This window comes from Sprattus sprattus, assembly GCF_963457725.1.
Source record: "Sprattus sprattus genome assembly, chromosome: 5".
In the NCBI taxonomy this organism is placed as follows: Eukaryota; Metazoa; Chordata; class Actinopteri; order Clupeiformes; family Clupeidae; genus Sprattus; species Sprattus sprattus.
Genome location: NC_137924.1, coordinates 36,544,634 through 36,560,118, shown reverse-complemented (window position 1 = coordinate 36,560,118; position 15,485 = coordinate 36,544,634). Strand labels below are relative to the sequence as shown.

The following is a 15,485-nucleotide window of genomic DNA, read 5'->3' as shown; positions in this document are numbered from 1 at the left end:
CATTCTGCGTTTACCTCTGCCATTTGCTTTGCTTCAATCAGCCATCATCCAGCCTGAGGGCATTGTTGGCTTTGATCAGACTGTGACAAGTGCGTAGCGGAACAGAGGACACAGGTAGGATTACAGACACACCGTCACCATGTCAAGTGATACAGGTATTTATATGCCTTCTAATTGTGGTCAGGAAAGAATTTATTGCAGTATTAGATACATTGCAAATGTAAATAATTCTCTGATGACCGCAATCTATGAATAACAAAAAGGCTATTGTAGGCATTTGTAAATGTTCTCCATATTTATGTTTAGTAAGTCTATGTTTGAAAGCTCAACAAGAGAACAGAAGCTCTTTTCCTGTACCGTAGGCAGTATGACCTGATAATTTAGCCACATGCGTACCACCGTGTCCTACTTGTCTAGGGATCTTTGGGAGTTTTGTGTGTTCAGCCATTTAACGAATAGAAAATAATATATGTAAACGGTAAAGGTAAAGGTCAAGTATTTAGCAGACACTTTTGTCCAAAGTGACTTATAAATGTGGTAAAACAGAAATGTCAAAATAAAGTTAAAAAGTTACTTTATATTTTGAAAGACTGTGAGAGAGGTAAGTTTAGTCATGCAACAGTTTTGTTTGGAAGCAGGGCATAGGGCAAAATGAAGAGTAAGTGCGTGCGTATGTGTCCGTGCCTGTGTGTGCGTGTGTGTGTGCGAGTGTGTGTGTGTGTGCGTGCCTGTGTGTGCGTGTGTGTGTGCGAGTGTGTGTGTGTGTGTGTGTGTGTGTGTGTGTGTGTGTGTGTGTGTGTGTGTGTGTGTGTGTGCATGTGCGCATATGAGGGTTTAGGCAATGGAGGAACAGAAGAGAGGATGCATAGAGGGATGGACACATCCAGGGGAAGTGTGGTTACTGATTGAAGAGTTAATGGAGTGAAAAGAGACTGAATCAGCAGCATATACTCACAGGGTATTGCAAACAAAACCAGAGATTGTGAAAGAAAGTGATAAAGGGGAATATGGGAAGGAGAGCGAAGGGAGAGCAAATAAACAAGATATAAATAAACATTGCACACTCATAAAGGAATATCATACACTTGATAATAACTGCCATTGTTTATTTAAACACTACATACACATAATGGAATATTATACACTTGATAATAACTGCCATTGTTTATTTTACAGTGAGAAACCTCAGGTTCACCCATCTTGGACCTACAAGGACCGACCGATGGCGGACAAGAGCGCAAATTGAAAACAGATGAGGAATTCAATTCAAATTCAAGGAATGGAAAGATGAGACATAGATATTCTTCCATCAGTTGTGAGAGAACAAGTTGACAATGGCATCAGGCATGAGCGTGGACCTATTCAATGGGGAGGGAAATACTAACCTCTCATCTTTCAACCAGTCCTCACCTCCCTCCTGCAACATTGATGAGTCATACAAGTACATATTCCTCCCCATCTGCTACTCGTTCACATTTATTTTCAGTATATCCCTTAACTCCATTGTCTTGTACCGCTCCTTTCGCCACACCAAGCGCTGGAATGCGTCCCTGATCTACATGGTGAACTTGGCCTCCACTGACTTTATGTACGGCCTCTCACTACCTTTTCTGGTGGCCAGCTACATAATGCGAGACAACTGGGTGTTTGGGGACTTCATGTGTCGCCTGGTGCGGTTCCTGTTCTACTTCAATCTCTACTGCAGCATTTTCTTCTTGACGTGCATCTCTGTGCACCGCTATCTGGGCATCTGCCACCCCATGAAGACCATCACCCTGGAGACCAAGCGGGCAGTGAAGGGCACCTGTGTTCTGGTGTGGGCACTAGTGTTTGCACTTACTTGCCCCATCTTCCGCTTTGCACAGACTGAGTATCTGCCCAGGGGAGGGGAGGCGGAGGGCATAGGGGTATCCACCAATGGGCAGAGCACCCATGGAGGAGCGGATGGGTTCACCAACTGCTGGGATGATGCCATTGACAAAGAGTTCCAAGACTATGTGCCTTATGGAATCACACTGCACTTGGTAGGGTTTTTTCTGCCGTTCAGCATCATCGCTTGGTGCTACTCACACGTAGTCCTGACCATCATCAGGACCCTGCGCTCCCGGCCCTGTCCAGAAGATGGTGGAGGAACGCTGGGGCGCAGTGGCGGAATGTCTGGAGCAGAGGGGATGTCAATCATCCTGGGGGCACATTCCCCATATGTGCATAGACGCCGGAAATCAATCAAAACCATCATCACCATCACACTCCTCTTCGCTCTGTGTTTTTTCCCCTTCCATGTGACCCGCACCATTTTTTTGATTCTGAAAGTGACCAACCGCGTGGAGTGCCACACCATGCGAATGGTTTCAATCTGTTACAAAATCACAAGACCATTAGCATCATTCAATGCCTGGCTAAATGCCTTGCTCTACTTCCTCACGAAGGAAAAGAGTTCTCCTTGCTGCCCGAAGCCAGAACCTGTCCAACATGGTCTTCTCTGGCCCTTGAGAATGATGGGAAGAGCAGGAGAGGAAGAGGATGGTGGTGATGAAGCAATGAATAACAAGGGAAATGAACCAAAAGCAGAAGCTGATATCCTTAGGGGACTGCCATAAGGCAAAGAGCCCTGTGAACAGGACGGATATCAGGGGCGGGAGGTGAAGCTTGATGAGGTTTTTAAAAAGTGATAGGGGGTCACTGGGGGAAAAACTGGCACTGACCTGACAAATTCAGAAAAACAGTCACTGTACATTTTGAAATATACTCTTGACTCGTTACACAAATAGTCTTTGTAGTTATCAAAAGTATGTAATGCATTGTAATTGTTTTGAATTCTTCTGTCATAACCTATTTAATAATACTGGACACACTGTGTCCATGTCATGGGAATAGTTTTTGAATATCAGAGCCGCCAGCTTTAATGGAGTTGGAAGGTATTTTTTCTTGTTTAAAGTGCATATCATGTTGAAAATTAAACATTTTCATACTTGAACTGTCTGGAAATATTGTTGATGTCCAAATATGTGTTTGAGAACAAGAAATGAGTCAAATGTGTTATACCATATGTCTACCAACTCTTCAACGAGGGTTCAACCCACATTGATTTTATGTCTGAAGGGTTATTGTGACCCACGTTATTCGTCTCCCCTTCTTGACCCACTTCTCAACCTGGCTCGGATGCAGGTTGGCAGGGGTAGATTTTAGTATGAATGGGCACAAACCAGGTTGACAACCAGGGCCGGGTTTCCCTAAAGCATTGTAAGTAGTACAAGTAGTTCTAGAATCGTTCTTACGATTTACCAATTACAAGTTCTCAAAAGTATCTTTTTGCTTGAAAACGCTCCTAGATTTACGTGTGCTCAGCCAGAGTGACCATCGAGCTCTTGGTCACTTCTCTGACAAGGCCCTTCTCCCCCGATGGCTCAGTTTGGCCACGTGGCCAGATCTAGGAAGATAACTATGGAAAGAATAAGGACTCAAAATTATTTGTAAATGCATGTACCATGATCCACAAATATTCAATGATGCACAAATGTATGTTTTCATCCGCAATTTGAATTCTGCATGTGAGGTTGTGTATTTGTTTGAGTTGAGGTGAAATCTTTGCCAGTAATGTATAATACTTCAATGGTGTTCTGTAATACCTCTATAAAACTCTTCTCATAGTGTTTCTATAGTTCATTCTTCTAGTACCATTGATTGATCTATAATATTTGTGAAGTACTCTTATGGATTTCACTTGTAGTCTCAATAATTTGATGATGTTTTGTATAGTTTTACTATAATAATTAGGGTTGTCAAAATGCATTAATATCAATTTCAATTGATTAAAAATCAATGAACGCAGATGAATAACCTCTATGTTACCCCTTGAGCCCATATGTCACTGTTCACTGCTCAGCAGCGACCATATAAGATGGACATAGTTTATATTTCTCGAACTGCACGCTTTTAATATGGCCCCGGAATCAGTGTCGTTGGTAGTTGTTAGGTCTACTGTCTCATTGCATTTCACCAAGGCTCAGCAAAGTGATAAGGAGGTGTTTTTTTGGTGACATCATTCGTCAGATAGCAATATTTTATCAGTACTTTAGAAGACCTGTGTCATGATATCCAACAGTTTTATTGGACTCGGCTGCTGTCATAGGCTTAGGGGAATGTATTAGCTCAAGCATATCATCAATTAGATACCATGGCACATCCTCACAAGCAGGCCACAATAACCTGTTTGATCTGGACTGGATTGGCAGGTTAAGTTCTCAGAAAATTCATGAATTAATGTGAATTAAGCATTAATCAGTTGCCATGTTTGTTATCCTCTCCAGTCTAATATTGAATAATGCTCAGGTGGGTGTGGGTTTGTTTTCTTCCTGTAGTTATCCTGCTGAAATCATCTCTTGTAAAGAAGGTCTTAACGTTGCTCTCAAGAGATGTATCTGCATACCCGTTGACAGTGTTCCTGTTAAAGCTGCTCAGGCTTTTACTCTTGAAAAAGGTTCCTGTGTTTCTTTGAACATCCCAATGCCAGTTCTGACCATCCCTGCAGTCAACTTTTTTGACAATCTTTCCCATAGTAACCTAAATAAGCTAAGATTTGCTTATTTGGTATTCAGATACCAGATTTGGTATTCTGGTATTTTCTGTTGATGTCAGTCATAATGGCTTTGTGGAGTAGGAATGGTTTTTTCCGATTCTGCTGTTCACAGGACAATTCTTAACCAGTTGACGGACTTTGGATCTTGGAGATTCATTATGATTTGCTGATCACTGGAGCCTCTTCTTGCACTGTTTCCTCCCCTTTTTGAGTGCGTGTTTGAGTACTGTTTCTTTGTGCAGTTTGTATCTTGCTCTTCCATACTGTTTCTTGCCCTGCAAATGCTGCTTTAAACAAAACCAGGCAATACATAATTACCAAAGCTGTAGCCAACATAAAATATCACATAGACAAACACCTATACTTACATATACAGTGTACACTTGCACAAAGACACGCACACATAAAATAGCATTTTATATTTCCCTAATTTAAAATAACCCCTTACAACTAACCTCGAGGACCCAGATCTGGGTTAAACTGCGTATGTATTATCAGGACTGTGGAGGGGTGTCAATATTGCTCAAAGCTTCCCTCTTCTTCTGTCTTTTTTAGCATCCCACCACATCTAATGTCATTTAGCTCAGTCTCTCACATTGCTTCTTTTTTCCTTTTCCCTCCTCAGTGTCCCTTCTCCACCTTTCACTCCTAAGATATGTTTCCATTCTTGGGCTTAAAGTTTTTGGCTTATAGTAGCCATACTCCATATTTATAGTATGACAGTAACATCACATGGCATTCAGGACATCATAAAATCGTAATATTTTGCAACGCCATTGTTTATTTTTTCTTAAACGATTGTTTACTATAATGAATTCACACGCAGAGTTGAAATGTTGAGCCTGACAATCTTAATCTGACAACAAAAAACATGAAATATAGGTAAGAAAAGATCCTTCCCCTTACCTTTCTTTGCAGCAAGAGTGGGATGTCACTTTGTGTGATGTCACTTCCTCACTACTGATGTCAAAGGAACTGATCTATTTTTTATGGGTCAAAATTGCAATTTCATAGATGTGTTTCATAGAATTTCATATGTGTTAGGTGTGGTATAAGTGGCATGAAACTTTGAGGTATGAGCTATAGCCTTGAGAAGAGAACAATAGCTCCGTGTACATGTGTCTTTTTGGTAAGCCACTCTGACGGAATCGTCTTCGCAAGTAGGTGTGACATTTTTTAAGGGAAACGGCTCTTGTTGGTAAGTGCATACATGGACCAAAATATAAGCCTCTTGCCTTGCTTTGGGCATGCGCAAAGACGACGGAGATGTGCTCCCACCTTGTTTGTTTACTAACAACATCAACGTGGATCCGCATCGTGCACAGGCAGTGTAGTGGCTAAAAGTTCCCTTCTTTCTATCAGTAGATAGTTCTTAACATTTTCTTTGAATAACCACTCTCAGACAGAAAGAAAACGAGTGTATGTGTTTCAACAACGGTAGAAAAACTGTGTTTGCTCCGTCTTTTACTGAATTCTGACCAGTGCAACAAATGTGACAGTTGTTACATTAATGCGCGAGCTTCCAAGCAATGCACGTATTTTAAACTTAAATGTGAACTATAAATACAAATATGCTATTACTATAATTAACAATCACTAAATATGAATCTAAATGATATAATGTCTATATCTGAACAATAATATGAAAATGGCACGAAGCTGTTCGCTGCGTCGAAATCATTCATATTCCACACGCTCAGATGTGCCAAGACGTTTTGCAATCTGCAGCTCGTTTACTGTAAGTTGACGAGCCTACCGACGACACGAGTTCAGAGTTCACCTCTCATGTTAACAAAGACATAAACAAACATAATGTTATCAAAAACTTGCATTTCCGACTGACACTCCGTACAAATCTCTGTACACCAAATATGATTAACTCTTTTCAGTGGTCTTGTTGTCACTGAACGATGGCAGCTTTTAAAAGCAAGATATCTGCTGTTGTTTTATGGCTGATATGATGAGCACTTGTCAGTATTAGGGTTGTCACAAACACTTAACAAATGGCATTCATATTAGTATTAGCATCCAGCACGATATTAATGAAAACTACATGGTGACATCATAGCATTGATTATACACGTATAGCGTTTTCTTTCTGGAGTTTAATTTTGACAATGAACTGGGCTACGTTTTGGCAACAAGAAAACACGACCCGTAGCCTACTGATGGATTGCCTGATACTGATTGCCCCCGCTCGTCAACCGAAAAGTGTCCGGTAAAAAGTGCTCCTCCGTCGTCATGCTGGCAAGAGGCCCGCCTGGGTGTAGCCAGCTAGCTTAGCATAACTGCCATTCAGATCCAATGGTAATGCTACCTAGCTGGTATGCTAACTGTCGGTATTCATTGTTAACTCCACCAAAATACTCATGTCACTGGCTTTAATTTGAGAATGGCATGTTAGTAGTACATTTAATATCAGTACAGTTGATTAATTATTAATTATTAATTGCATAGCAACAGCCACACAAAGGGGGACTATTTTCTCTTGGCTACTGAAATGCGATACACAACGTTTGGTGTCTACAACTTTTTTTGTGCTGAAAGGCAGCTTACTGTTTACTTTTATTGTACTTAATATTTATAAAGTCGCTGGCAACCGTGTTATAAAAGCAATAAGGTACTCGAGTCAGTACGCTATCGTCAATAATGTACTTGTTCGAGGGTTTGCCGGCCCTCCGCTGCGCGTCGGGCCTAACAACTCCCTCGAACAAGTACATTATTGACGATACCGTACTGCCTCTCGAACCTTATTGCTTAATTATTCAGTCTTGAGGATATTCAGTTGTGTAAGTTAGTAACGACAACACATCCTGGCAGCATTTGGAGAATGGTATCATGGCTGGATGTACCATTTCACCACTGACTTTCACCATGGCATTGGAGGTAATAATAAGGGCATCTAAATGGACTGTTGGTGGTAAAAGGCTGCAGCCCAACGCCCAGTTACGTCTCATCTCATGACATTCTGAAATCGGCAAGGATGGAAGTGAAACCTAGCAAATGTAGGACATGACAAAAGTGTGACATCAACGTGTTTACTTACGTAAATAGTTTATTTCATGTGAGTTTTGGTCTTAAATTTGATTGAAAGTGGTATTAAAAAGGTCTTAAATTGAATTGTTTATACTTGTAGACAACCTGTATACTCAAACATAATTACCATCATCACTTTTAAGGTATGTTTTTGTCATATTTTAATGGTACAAAGTCACCTGAAGGTGAGATAAACACATCTACCATTCACACTTTTAGTCTTTTAATACGTCCTAGCAACATTTGTACTTGATGAAATACTTCCTAAGTACTCTAGTGAAGGAATAGGTGATTTATGTTAACTATTTTGAAGTCATTGCAACAAAAGCAGTGCAGCAGTGAGCGTGAGTGAAGCACAGCTGCCTGTTTCCTTTTCCTGTTAGAGCCTTCAAATCTTACCCACAAAAGCCACAAGTGTCTGTAAGTGACTGTTCTTATAAGTGGTTTATCTCTGACCTACTGTGTAGATATACAGCAATGACACAAATGCCAAGACAAAAGGCTCTTTTTATGGGTGTTTTTCGGTATAGCTGTTTTGTGTATAACAGGACAGCTACAGTACCTTGCATAAGTATTCACCCCCTTGGATGTTTTACCCTTTTATGGCTTTTATAAATCAGTCATGGTCAATATAAGTTGGCTTTTTGGACAAAAAAAATTCACAAAATAGCTCTCTTGAATGTCAAAGTGAAAACATATTTCTACACAGTTATGTAAATAAAATAAAAATATGTAATGTGAGGTCCAGCCAATTGGTGCTAAAAGTCTTACAATTAGTGAAATGGGGATCAGTGTGCAGTGAATGTGTCTCAAGTGATTGTAGTATAACGACACCTGTGTCTGGAAGGTCCATTCACTTGTCAGTATTCAGTAATCAGTATTCCTGGCTACTGTTACACCATGAAGACCACAGATCACCCTAAGAAACTCAGAGAATAGGTTATTGAAAAGTATAGGTCAGGGGAAGGATACAAATGTCCAAGGCACTTAACATCCCCTGAAATTCTGTTCAATTCATCATCAAGAAATGGAAGGAATATGGCACATGTGTAAAGAAGTTTCCAGCTTCAGCTGCTGGTATGGGAGAGACTCTGCATACCACCACTGTTGCCTTGGTTCTTCACCAATCAAAGCTTCATGGAAGAGAGCCACTGTTGAAAAAATTTGACCATGGAGACTCCCGCATGCCTTTTGGCGAACTGAAGTCGATCCTTTTTTTCAACAGTAGCTCTCTTCCATAAAGCTTTGATTGGTGAAGAACCAAGGCAACAGTGGTGGTACAGTGCCACTTGAAAGAATGTGAACCCCTTGAGGACTTAAGCGTTTTCTGTTGTTTTACCATGATTTTTCATTTTTTTATCACCAATTTTCCATAGATGAAATGTCAGGTTTATGTTTATCATTTGCATGTACTTGTTTAGAGGAAATTGTTTGAGAAGCTGAAAAACTACATGAAACATGGAATTAGTCCATTTCAAAAGTAAGTGAACCCCCAGCTGAATTGATAAAGTCAAGCAGGTAACAGATTCAGTGAAACTTATTTGGGTGAATAATTAGTCAATTGAGCAAACCGATCATCTGAGACATCCTTAGGGAAAGGTTTGGGCCATACAGATTAAAAGAGAGAGGAAACCAACCAAACCACTGTAGTGCCAAGGTGTACCCACACAGATCAACAATGCCGAGAGGAAACGAGATATCCGAGAACATCAGGAAGAAGGTACTGACAGCCCATCAGTCTTGGGAAAGCTATAAGACCATCTCCAAAAGATTCCAGCTCCATCCATCCATCCAAGACAAATAATTTTGAAATGGAGGGTATTCAACATGACCGCATCTCTGCCTAGAAGTGGACGCCCATCAAGACCATCACCAAGAAGCACCAGAAGAAGAATAAATCAGGTAAAAGTCAACCCACACATCACCTCTAAAGAGTTTCGGACCTCTCTGGCAGCATCTGGGGTAAATGTACATGGGTCTACAATCAGACGAAAATTGTTGGTTTTGATCGTGACAAAATAATTCTATCTCGGACTCATCTGTTTAAAGAAGGGACTTCCAGAAGTTCTTTGGTTTATCCAAGTGCTCTCGGGCAAAGTTGCAACGGGCAGTTTTGTTCTTTCTTGAGAGCAGAGGCTTCCTTCTAGCAACCCGATCATGAATGTCATGTCTATTCAATTTTCGTCTGATTGTAGACCCATGTACATTTACCCCAGATGCTGCCAGAAGCCAGCCAATCAGAGCAGCATCATTTATTAGTGAGCCCACCAAAAAAGGGGGAAAAAAGCTTAATTTAATGGGTAGGCTAAAGAAATAATGTTGATGACACGGTGCACATCATTAGCTAACAATTCATACTTTTGATATGCTGCGTTTATAACTCATATCAGTAAAATATCAAAGTCAAAATATCACCTGGTGTTATATCGGCACACCATATTCCACCATGTATGCGTCAATGACAAAAAATGATTATATACCACAGATCTGGTCATATTCCAGCCAAATACTGAGTCAACATATTTCAATACATGGCACAAGATCATATTCTGATATTTGATTTAATGTGTATGCAACACTGAATGGATGAGGCAGATGCTGGCTCAGTATTTGGCTTGTTATATAAAGAAAAACAACGTAAAACATCTCGGTTACTTACGTAACCTCGGTTCCTTAAGCACGGAACAAGATATAATAAACGGGACTTGACCTAGTGTCATGGACTTGTTCGAAGAACTTATTCATTCACGCCGCTAGGCAGGGAGAAGTGCACCGGGCTCTGGCCCCGCCCCCACCGAAGCCTATAAAACCCCCGGCGCGCTTCTCCATCTTCCTTGGATCAAAATCTGAGCGTTGAAACACCCACCCAAAAGAAGAAGAAAACACTGTATCACGCAACTATTATTATATCTTGTTCCGTGCTTAAGGAACCGAGGTTACGTAAGTAACCGAGACGTTCCTTATCGCAGAAACTGCGATATAATAAACGGGACAGTTTCCATTAGCGCGTGTAAATACAGTGATTGCTGATTATGCTTTGCCCTCACGGAGGCTCATACAGCAGCTGGTGGTGAACGTTCATAGGGCCTTACCCGTGCTTGTGAACGCTAGGTTCTCACTGTGCACATATGCCAAGGGGATCACCGATCTCCCTGATCATAGGATTACCCATTAATTAGTTCATTGCGTTAGCCAAGCCGAGGCTGATGAACACATATCCTACTAAACCTTCTCACGTTTAGTATCTTGTTCATGGCACTCCTTCAATAGGGCCCGATGAACACAAAAACACTCTCCTCAGGTTCTGGAGATTCGGAGATCGTCAGCCTACAGAGTTATTTTTTATAGCCTACACCACTAAACTGTCAACGTTTAGGGCTTTGTTCACTGTATTCTACCTCGTAGAATCTGGCAAACACATACAACTCGTAACTCTCTTCAGGCTCTGGAGATTCGGAGATCGTAAGCCTAGAGTTATTTTTAATACACCACTAAATGGTGACCGTTTAGGTCTTTGTTCACTGCATTCTACCACGTAGAAGCTGACGAACAGATAAAGCTCGTAACTCTCCTCCGGGTCTGGGGATTCGGAGATCGCCATCCTGTAGAGCACTTTCTAACACCAACTAAACTGTCAATGTTTAGGGCTCTGTTCACTGCCTTTTACAACATAAGCGCTGATGAACACCTGTACTATTTAGTTATTCCTAGGCTCTGGCGATTCGGAGATCGCTTGGCTGCAGAACGCATTGTAACTAAAAAATTAGTCTCAGCCTCATCTAACATATAGAATCTAATGAAAGTGTTGGCGAGAACTCCAGCTTGCTGCCTAATATATCTCTTCCACTGAGACGCCTTTTAACAAGGCTCAGGAAGAAGACAACCCGACGCGTCGAGTGTGCACGAAGTGCGCACGCCGCCTTGCCGGGGGTCCAGAGACAAACCTTTATAAGACTTGTATACTATCCAACGATAGAGGCTCGGTTTAGACAGAGGTTTGCCTTTTTCCCGTGCCCCGAAGCACAAAAACAGCTGATCTGATCGTCGGAACGTCTTGGTGCGCTCCAACAACGGAGAGCGCGCACCGGACACAGCGTATTCAAACGCTCCTCCTCTGCCGAAGCAAACGGAGGAGGCGAGAACACTGCCAACTCAATCACCTGATTACGAAACGGTGCTGCTACCGCCTTAGGTGTGTATGCAGCCTTAGGTAGGCTATCATCCCTGTCTTGTCCCCAGTGATCGAGAACTGAAGGCACGATGGACTGACGGACAGGGCGTGCATGTCACCAACGCGCTTTGCTGACACAAGTGCCAGCAACAGCGCCGTATTCAACGAAACACATTTTATGTCCGCTGTCTATAGGGGCACAATGGAGGCCCTGTCAGAGCACGTAACACCATCAGTAAATCCCATGACGGTGCTGCTACCACCTTACGTGTGTATGCAGCATTAGGTAGGCTATCATCCCTGTCTTGTCCCCAGCGATCGAGAACTGAAGGCACGATGGACTGACGGACAGGGCGTGCATGTTACCAGCAACAGCGCCGTATTCAACGAAACACATTTTATGTCCGCTGTCTATAGGGGCACAATGGAGGCCCTGTCAGAGCACGTAACACCATCAGTAAATCCCCTGACGGCACCGGGTGCCTGCCCGGCACTCTGATACGTCTCACATAAGCCGCGCTGGTGGATGATAGCCCGGGGGTTTATTATAAGTACCTGCGTGGCCGGCGGAGATGGCTGCTAGGTAAACCTTGGGAGTGGAAGCAGCCTTCCCCTCCTCAAATAACTGCTGGCGAAATTCCAGAATGACGCCCAGCGCGCAGTTGATAGGATCATGTTGACGCGCAACACACCACCTCTCGAAACTGCGTCATTTTAACGTATAGAGACCGGGTCGAAGCGGTCCGTGTGCTCTGTATCGTTGCCACCACTGAGTCAGATGAACCTGGGGCTAGGAGCCTATGCCTTTCAGGTGACAACTCTGAGCTGCCACAGCTCTGGGGGAAAAACGCCTATAGACGTAAGCTCAGCCATTGCTTAGCGCGTCTATGCTTAATCGGGGGCTGTCGCCCCCAGCTAGAACCACAGTGGGCAACAAGTGTTCTCCCTGTTGGTAAACAGGTCCACCTCTGCTTTGTAAAAGCGTTGCCATATCAGTTCTACCACCTGAGGGTGCAGGCACCCGTCTGCCGCCCGGGGGTTGCCTCTTGATAACAGGTCTGCTCCGTAGTTGAGCAGGCCTGGCATGTGTAGCCTACTGCTCTGATCAGGGGGAAATACGCCGCTGTCCACGGAGTAGGCGGTTCGCCCATTGAAACAGTAATTGAGAACGAACCCTCTTTGGCAGTTTATATATATGCCATAGCGGAGGTGTTGTCCGTTCTTATACGCGCATGATGACCCTCTATCATGCATCTGGCGTTCACCACCAGCTTACCGTACCTGTCCTCAGTGGAGCTGAGCTTCAGGGAGAGGTACCATATTTGACATGGCCTCATGCGTAATAGCCCTCAAGGCAGCGCTACCGCGGTTGATGCCATCATCCACAGTAGCCTTTGAAGGCAGAGGGACGTTATCGCCTGTGTTCGCTTGAACCGGCGTGTGCATGATTGGATGGCTTTTATTCCCGCTGGGGACAGACTGACCTTCATTGAGGTAGAGTCTAGTACAATGCCTAGGAATGGAGCGCAATGTCGAGGTACGGAGCGCTTTCGCCTCTGTTTTTTCTAACGAGCCGAGTTGATGCAAGTGTGCTACCACTAGATGGCAGTCTTGCACCACCGCTGACTTTGAGTGGGCACATGTTAACCAGCCATAGAGACAAGTGAGAATGCGTATTCCTCCCTCTCTCGTAGCGATGGCTGCCTCTGCGCATTTCGTGAATACGCAGCCAAGACAGGCCGAACGGGGGAACACGAAATTGGCATGCAGTTCCTCCGAATGCAACCCTCAGAATCTCTGATGTCTGTGGCGAGTCGGTATATGAAAATATGCCTTCTTTGGATCTTAGCGACACAAACCAATCGTTTGGTTGTATGAACTGAACAAGCGTGCGTGGGGTCAGTATCCTGAACTTCAATTTATTAAGTGCTCTGTTCATTTTACGTCGATCTAGTACTGGACAACTTCTATCCGTCTTGGGGATGATGAAGTCTCCGTTCATAGCTCAGAGGCACCCAGCGCCCTTGCCTCTGTATTAACAAGTCGGGTCGATGCAAGTGTACTACAACTAGATGGCAGGCTTGCACCACCGCTGACTGAGTGGAGCATATGCAAACCTCTGAACTGACCGGGTCACACCGCCGAACCTCGGAGGGGGCGAGTGAACTGCTGTACGTAACCCACTGTTATTGTATTAAACACCCACAGTGACGCTGTTAATGTGAGCCAACTGTCCGCGCAGCTTCCAAGCTGGGCTTCAAGTAGAATTGGTCGGGACCCCGCTCATTATTCAATAGTTCTAGACCTGCCACCGCTCTGCCTAGGGAGAGCTCTGGGGTGGCTAGATCTGGGGTGTCCCCCCCATAGTGTACGAATACAATTGGGTACGAACACCGTGAGGGAAGTTACACAAGCATGCCTTATGTCTGGCCCAAAGGGGCAGTGGTTATGACACTCATGTGGGAATGTGGTGCTTGGTGGAATACTTTTACGGTGCTTGACATGAGCTCTGCCTGTGAGCAACGTGTAGTTTTCCTTGGTGGCCATGGATCCACCTCACCCCGCTTCGTGGTCAACGACCGAATTTCAGGTGGCGGGGTGTTTGTTGTGGCCCTTGCCACGACCAGCAGTGCGCTGTCGTCCCGTGTGGGTAGCGCCCTGCGTGGAGCGAGCTGGCTGCTGCGCTTGCGGCTGCTTAGCGGGCAAGAACTGATTTCGATTCCCGCCTTCACCTTTGCCGAGGTGTGGGTGAGCAGAACTCACTTCTCATGCCCCGCACTCGGGGTTCGCTGTCCCGATGACTGCGGGGGCTCGGAGCTGCTTGAGCGAGGCATCCAAACCTGCAATGCCTCCTCGTTCTTTTGCTCTTTCTCAATTTGGCTTGCCACGCTCGCTCCCATGACTCTCCCCAGAGTCTGGGAGTTGCAGCGCGTGAGACGCAGTGAGAAATCCGTCCGGGACGGATCTCCTGACTGCTACCCAGCGATGCTGCCAGCTCTGTCAGGAGCTTCGCCTGCTAGCGCTGTAGCAGCGCAGCCGTGCTCGTAGAACACGTTGCCTGCCCAGCCGCTAATAGGCTATCTCCACCAGAGCCAGCCTATGCCTGACCACCCGCGTGGCCGAGCGAGGGAGACCGAGGTATGCTTAGTGGATGTAACCGGGGAAGCCCGCGGCACCGGTCCAGCTCCATACTCGCCTCCTCTCCTGAGGCATGTTCGTCGGAGTAGTCGAGCAGACTTTCCGACTTAAGTGACTTATAAGCTCCGGAGAGATCGGGAAAAACCGGAGGGTAGCGCCACTATCTCAGGGTCTTGGGCGACCAAGAGGGCAGTCGCGACGGCTGTCACCCCAGGGTGGCTACCGGACGCTGAACTGCCTGGGGCCGGAGGGACCGGGGAACGCTCCCCGGTCGGCGCTTGACTCGCCCCCTCCTACGTCGGTGCGTTCTCATAACGCGAGACGCCTCTGGGCCCTGGCTATAGACATAGCCACACAAATGTCACACCGGGGCGTCACCGCTCAAGCTGCCTCCAGCAGCGGTCGCCCTTCTCCCAAGCATGACCACCGTCAGGGTATGCTTGGCGCGACATATCTGAAACACAAGAAAGATTAAACGAGCACACTATCACCGTAAAACAGAGGTTAGCAACCCCAGCTAGCAGGCTAGCCCCATGCTAGTAGGCTAGCCAAACAAGCTAG

The 15,485-nt window shown here is 44.7% G+C and overlaps 1 protein-coding gene across 1 annotated transcript; it reads left to right on the top strand.

Annotated features, from left to right (window-relative positions):
• Positions 1 to 1,334: 1,334 nt before the first annotated feature.
• On the top strand, positions 1,335 to 2,600 carry LOC308366168 (P2Y purinoceptor 3; the record flags this gene model as incomplete). Its single annotated transcript, XM_080839803.1, has 1 exon — positions 1,335 to 2,600. One exon carries the CDS (start codon positions 1,335 to 1,337, stop codon positions 2,598 to 2,600), a length of 1,266 nt encoding a protein of 421 aa, XP_080695929.1.
• Between the last annotated feature and the right edge of the window lie 12,885 nt (positions 2,601 to 15,485).